This window comes from Chenopodium album, chromosome 26 (assembly GCF_948465745.1).
Source record: "Chenopodium album chromosome 26, dcCheAlbu1.1, whole genome shotgun sequence".
In the NCBI taxonomy this organism is placed as follows: domain Eukaryota; kingdom Viridiplantae; phylum Streptophyta; class Magnoliopsida; order Caryophyllales; family Amaranthaceae; genus Chenopodium; species Chenopodium album.
The window spans coordinates 28,066,974-28,074,514 of record NC_137859.1 but is presented as its reverse complement, the minus strand read 5'-3'; the positions used below and the strand labels follow the sequence as shown (position 1 = coordinate 28,074,514).

The 7,541-nt window shown below is 38.1% G+C and overlaps 1 protein-coding gene across 1 annotated transcript; it reads left to right on the top strand.

The window, feature by feature from the left end:
* The first annotated feature begins 241 nt into the window (after positions 1–241).
* Positions 242–1,057, top strand: LOC145616971 (uncharacterized). Its single transcript, XM_081671682.1, has 2 exons — positions 242–280; positions 581–1,057. Exons 1-2 carry the CDS (start codon positions 242–244, stop codon positions 1,055–1,057), a joined length of 516 nt encoding a protein of 171 aa, XP_081527808.1.
* Positions 1,058–7,541: the final 6,484 nt, after the last annotated feature.

Genomic DNA, 7,541 nt, shown 5'->3' with positions numbered 1-7,541 from the left:
CTTAGACATTACCGTTCCTTTGGGTTCGACCCTTGACTTACCTCTATACTTGTATTTAGGTTTGTTGAGTGTTTATAAATTTTGTTTGGCTTAGGAGGATTAGTTCAACGACCTAATTTTCCCACGTCAACATAATCCTCAGTTGATGGTTTCTCGCCTCATGTTTTCTAAATACCCTTCTCTTGCTTCTGTTTCGGGCGCTCGAGTGTCTCGGCCCTCTTGGGGGTGTCGGGGTTTACAGATGGCGATGTCTGCAGTAGTTCCGGGAATCCGGTGGAAGGTAGGTGGTGGTGGTAGGAGTGTTAGTATTACAACTGACGACTGGGCTCCTGGTGGTCCGGTTTTGTTTAAGTTTGGTTTATCCTAGTCGGAACTTCCGACTCATGTGTCTGATATCATTGATCCGCGTTCTAACGCGTGGGACCCCTCGAAGGTCCATCGGTTTTTCGACAGCCCAACGGCTAATCAGATTTTAAGTTTAGATCGTCCATTGAAGCTCATGGATGACTTTGTGTATTGGAAATTTACTAAAGACGGCTCCTTTTCTACGAAGTCTGCTTATGCCCTCTTGCTCATGCAGACTTCTAGGCACTTTTATGGGGGATCTATTCCCTCTTCCTGGTGGGAAAAATTCTGGGGGCTTCCTCTCCTTCCTAAATGGAAGATCTTTGGCTGGAAAATAATTCAGTCTGGTCTTCCGGTGGCGGCAGCTCTAGTTGTTCGTGGCCTGTCTGTTGATCCTGTTTGCTGCTTTTGCCATAGGGAGCTAGAGACGGTGGACCATTTGTTCAGAGATTGTAACTTTGTTGTCTCTTTATGGGTCGGTAGTTCTTTTCGGTTTAATAGTCGAGGTCTTCTTCGTCTTCCTTTTCCTCATTGGTTTTCCTCGATGATTTCACTGTTGAGGGTTGCTAAGGACTGGGAAAACTTGATGCGTTTTTTCGCTCTTTTATGGGCTATTTGGCTTTCGCGTAATAATATCAGGTTTCGGCATCAGGCAGTCTCGCCGGATGATGTTCTGCTTCTTGCTTCTCAGTGGTTTATGCGGGGTCAATAGCTCAGGATTTCCACAACCGTCCTTTCTCGGGGGATCTTCGGCCTAGAATACCTAGTTCAAGTATGGTGGCCACTCTTTGTGGGGAGATTGCTTCAGAATTTGATATCTGTTTGATTTTTGATGGGGCTTGGTCGTCCTTGGACAGTTCGGCTGGTGCGGGATGGATTTTTCGAGATTGTGATTCGCCTGTAGTGCGAGGAGGGGGTGCCCGTGCTTCCTTCTCCTCTTCAGCTCTCCATTCTGAGTTACAGGCTTGTTACTGGGGGCTAAGACATGTTTGCGCAAGGGGTTTTCGTAGAATCCTCATTTTCTCTGATTGCGAACCTCTTTGTATGACGTTGGCCCAGAAACAACGTGACAACATTTCTCTTTGCTGGTTAATTCAGGATATTCGGGCTCTTTTGGCTACTGTTGAGGCCTGCAAGATTCAGAAAGTTCCAAGGCAATGGGTATCTCCAGCGCATTGGTTGGCTGGGAAGGCTCGTGTTCGGGAGTTTCTTTTTTGGTCTTTTTAAGTTGTTTGTTTTTCCTTTCTTAGTTCTTACTGTCAAAAAAAAAAAAAAAAACTACAGAGTATAATCTATTTGCATTAAGAAAGACATATATATATATATATAAATATATATATATATATATATATATATATATATATATATATATATATATATATATATAATTGCCTAGATGGTGCTAGATTTCCTTAGCTTTATTCAAATTTTGTACAAGTAATGTATGAAAAACGGAGTAGTAGTAAGATCCGAGCAAAACTTATGTGTACTCGACTAGCCGACCAACCGACCGATTTGGATATCCAATGTGAGTCCTGATTTGGACTTAAAGTAGCAATTCGATCGAAAATGGACTAGACTTGAACTTGACCCGACCTAAAGTGGACTTGACCCGCTGTTGACTCGATGCTCGAAGTAATCTGACCCAACTTTACCTGGCTCGTTGTTGACATGATACCAAATGTGACCTTCCCGAAATAATTGATCATAAAGTGACTTGATTCAATATTAACCCAATACATAACGTGTCTTGAACCAAAATTATCATATTCCCTAAATGAACGGAACAAAAATTATTACTACCCAAAATGACAACCAAATTCAGCTTGCAATTTATTTACCGAGACATACTGTTAAATTAATCTCAAGGTCTCAAAGTATTTCACTGTGTATTTCTTATTAATAAAAATCAGACACATTCCAATATTTACAGGGAGATAGCAATATAAAACCTAATATTCCTAAACAATATTATCACATTTCCTAAAATATATCCCAATGCCTCCTCTAGTTGGAGTATTCAAATCTCAAAAGCCCAAATTGCAAAGAAGGAACTCATACTTAGCTTTCCCCGAAATCTTAGTAAATATGTGAGCCAATTGCACTGTTGTAGATACATAAGAAGGTTTAATAGTACCGTCAATAATGACATATCTCACAAAATGACAATTTGCTTTGATGTGCTTTATTGTTCATGAAACACAAGATTTTGAGCAATATACAAAGCAGGCTGGCTATCACAATAAATTTGCATTCCATACTCATGTTAAACACCTAAGTCCCCAAGAAGTCGCTTCAACTATTTCAATGCACAAGTCACTGCTGCCATCGAACAATATTCCGCTTCTGCAGAGGAGCGTGAAACAATATGCTGCTTTTTGGTCTTCCACGACATCGGAGATAAACCAAGAAGCACGAACCTACACCTTAATGACCGCCTAGATAGAGGACAACTTGCCTAATCTGAATCACACCAACCTTCCAACTGTAAAGCACAATAAAATCTCTTTAATAATCCTTGACTTGGATTCTCCTTCAAATATCTCACAACCCTTAAAGCTGCATCACAATGTTCTACTCTATGATTTAACATAAAATGTGATAATATGTGTACAGAATATGCCAAATCTGGTTTAGTCATAGATAAAAAAATCAAATGACCTACAAGTCTACGGTATTTCTCTACATCATGCACAATTCACCATTTGCCAGAACTATTCTATGGTTTTGCTCCATTGAAAATTATGCAGGTTTACCATTTAATTTTGTAATTATATCCAAATCAAATTTCCTTTGGGACACAAATAACCCATGTTTATTTTAGGCTACCTATAGCCCCAAAACTATTTACCAATTCCCAAGTCTTTCATTTTGAAACATTTTCCAAAGTATGCTTTAAAATTAATCATAGTAGACTTATTATTTCATGCAATAATTAAATCATCAACATATACCAATACATTCAGCTGCAATTTCCTTTTCTTGAAAGTAAATAACGAATAATCATAATATGACTGTTTAAAGCCATTATTTTTTAAAACTGTAGCCAATTCCGCAAACCAGCAACGGAGAGCTTGTTTCAAACCATGCAACGATTTCCTCATCCTGCTATAACTTTATCAGAGTTATTATTTACAAAATCAGGGAGGGTTTTCATATATACCTCTTCCTCCAAACCACCTTGAAAAAGGCATTGTGGACGTCCATTTGATGAACATCCTGATTTTTCACAGCAGTAACAGCTAAAAAAGTCCGAACTGCTGTCATCTTCGCCACGGGTGCAAATGTCTCATTGTACTCTAGTCTTTCGACCTAATGATTTCCATATATGACTAACCTTGCCTCAATCTCTGCAAATTTCCATGTTCGTCATATTTTTCTTTGTAAACCCACTTACTCCCGAGAGCTTTCTTCCCAAGTGGCAATTTTTCTAATGTCCAAGTTCCTTGCTCCTCAAGAGCATGTATTTCATCGGCCATTTATTTTCTCCAACCCTCATGTTTCATAGCATCTTTGAAATTTTAGGGTTTGTTGCCTCCTGTAATTGCAGTAATATACCTTCAATGTTTCTCAGAAAAGCGATTAGAATCAACAAAATGTGTTAAAGTATAAACAGTACCTGAGGGAGGTGATGTCACGATTTATCTTGGAGGAGTAGATGGAAATTTTTTCCGTATAATGTAGGTCATAAAATCACGAAGTTTAACCGAAAGAAATTTCGTCTTATTCCTTTTCCTATCTCAAAAGCAGTTTCACGCTGCGCATTTCTTGTTAAATCTTCACCCTCTCGCTACTCAATATCCCCTATATTACTTCCTCTTCGCTGCACATCCTGGTCTGGGGTCACAGGCTGCTGCTGGCTGGTCATTCCAGCACATGAAGGCTGGTCCAACTTTGCCTGTTGCAGCCTAGCTGCGGAGCATGCTGCCCCATCACATATATCATCTTGCACATTGTCTTCGACCCGTTAATCCAACCTCCTGCTCTACATCTTACTCTTGATCATTGAAATACTCTTCCATCCTAGGCATTTGACATCCCCTAGGTGGATCCTCATTCACCGGAGTAACAAACATAAATTCAAGCTCATGAAATTGAAAATCTCATGAAATAAAAAAAATTTTGTCGTCCGTAAATCATGTACTCTCCAACCCTTTTTCTACAGGGATACCCCAAGAGAACACATTTTCGACTCCTACTAGCAAACATTTTACCCTTACTTAGTTGATAATAAACATAACATAAACATCCAAAAACCTGAATATAATCACACGAAGGAGGTTCATTAAATAACACATTAATCAGAGGTTTATTGTCAAGCAATCTAGAAGGAGTTTTATTAATCAAATGACAAGCCGCTTACACTAATTCTCCCCAAAATTGCAACCGTAAACTAGCTTGAAATCTCAATCCCCTTACCACAGTTCAAATATGTTGGTGTTTACACTCAAATCTCCTATTTTGTTGAGGTGTGCCCACACATGATGTCTCAAACAATATTTAATCATCAAAGAAATAATCCCTCAAAGAATTAAACTCTGTTTCATTATCACTCTCACTATTTTAATTTCTTGATTAATTTATCGTCTAACATTGAGAAACATATATTCAACTTCTGTGTTATTTTTAATCAAGTAAGTCCACACACCTCTAAGCAAGTCATCTACAATAGTGAGGAAGTAATGAGCTCCACAAGACGATGGAGTCCTGTAAGGCCCCCATAGTTCCACATGAACAAGTTCAAAGATACAACTAGCCCTATTTATACTAATAAAAAACTACTTTTATTTGGGACATAATGTTCATCGCTTATTATGAAATGTTCTTTAAATTTTATCTTTAGATAATATTGGGCATATATGAATGATATTCATTACGTAATATTATCATGTTCTATATTAATATTATATATATTCTTTAGATATACCATATACAAAAAGAACATAAAGCTTATTGTTCTTTACAAAAGAGCTTTATGTTCTTTCCGCTATTTTATTTTAAAAAAAAAATTAAATGGGCGTCTGTGCTAATTCAGGTACAGATGCTTGCACCATAATACTTTCAGTTGTTTTGTTCCTACTGACGTGGGTCTAGACTAGGTCGTTGAAACTAACCCTTACCCTAGGTCAAACAAAATTTGTAATCTCTCAACACACCCTTACACAAGTATAATGGTAAGTTGAGGGTCGAACCACTAAGGAACGGTGGACGATTATCTATTGCCTAAGTCAAGCTACTCCGAAATGGTAGGGTGTAGGTATGTAAACTGGACAACTAAAACAAACGAGTTGAAATCAAGTATATAAAACACTGGGGCTAGGATCTACATGTAATCGTAACAGATTCAATTAATTGGGAGGTTAAAGTGACTAAGTCAAGCAATGTGAGGGAAGACCAATCATGCAACCAAAAGAGCATATCAAGCTATTAACCTAGAGGTCTAAATAGTGTCACCTACGATAAACGCTAGCTAGGAACGTCACAAGACACCTCAATCGTTAAATGCAAGCCACAAATCAATGGTCCGTATCAATGTGAACTTACAATGCAATCTAGTGCAACAATCAAAGTTAGTTACTCTTTAATTAATCACACACATGCACATGATCATCAACTAAATTTAATCACATCATCAACTCCATCAATTTTCCCCAATTAGCATTAATCCATTAATCATACATACTTCACCATTACCCTATCATGCAATCTACTCACTAGCCATTGAAATCAAGATCAAAACAACACTAAGTAACAAAGTCATCATGATCAAATTAAACAAACTAAAATCAAATCACAAATCAATCAAACTTGAACAACAAACAAAACAATTGAAATCAAACTAAGGATCAAACTAAAGATTGAATTAGAGAAAAGGAATTCTTACAAGCTTGATCAAAGATCAAAGGAAATGAAGAAAGCTTCAATCATCAACAATCCACCATGAAATTCTCTCTCTAAAAACCTAGAGTTTCTCTCTCTAAAAATCCAACCTAAACTAATTCTAATTCTATTCTAATTCTTCTCTAATTCTTCATTAATGATTCTCTCACTAAAAATAGAAGGAAAGACTATATATATATAGAAATGATACAAAAGAAGAGTTTGTTAGATCGTCCAAAAGAAACTCGGAAAGGCGCGGTCGCATCAAGGAAGAGGCGCGGCCGTGGGATAATGGGTACGGAACAGGTACCCAGGCAGGCGCGGCCGCATCAGCCAGGTGCGCGGCCGCACCACCCTGGTACGCGGCCGCACCAAGCAGCAAGGGAAGCCTCCTTCTTCTTCGTCCTAGCTCATCCTCGTCCGCTCGTCATGGTGATGATGATGAACATTAAGGTAGGCAGTCTTGAAATGGCTTCTTTGGTGGGTTCATCCCAAAGATGATGCCCCCACCTCATGCATGCACCAATCTCATGAACTTGCTCCTTGCATTCCTTCAAACTTGAGCTCCAAATGACAAGCAAGAGGCATCCAAAATGATGAGAAATATGAGAGGAAGGCTCGGGAATCATCGGAACACGATCATAACCTGAAAATACACAAAAACAAGAAAATAAAAGGGAAAAAGTTCAAATAAACTAAGAAAAGCACAAAGATAGACAACTAACTATGGAAAGCACAAACTAAAGAAATAAAGAACAAAACTAAGGAGAGCTAAAGAAATTAAAGAGCTATAAAAGAGCATGAAATTCATCCTAAAAGAAGCAAAATGAGTACCATAAATGTCACTCATCAAATTTCCCCAAGCGAAACTTTTGCTCGTCCTGGAGCAAAACAAAGCAAGAAAGAATAAGGATGAAAGACTTATTCAAAAAGAAAACGAACAACTCAAGAAGGGAATATACACTAAGACTCACTGTCGTAGGAATCATGCTTGTTTTTAGCTACAACAAGCCATTTTAAACCCGTAGATCGCCCTAGAGGACGAGTAATGCTCTCATAAGGATATCCTAAGAGTTTACCCATAACTCTCCCCCAACATCCATGAGGAAAAACCATACAAAGATAAGAAAAGGGAAAAGGGAAAACAAAACCTTTGCGAAATGGACTTACAAAGAGATTACATTACAAATGAATGAAAATCTTTCTCAAGCAATTAAGTTATGCACGTTCTTAGATATCCAAGGTTGTTTGAAACATAGAGTATGCTAAGCGTAAGAACTAGACATCACAATCCACGTTCATCCCATTTAATCTTA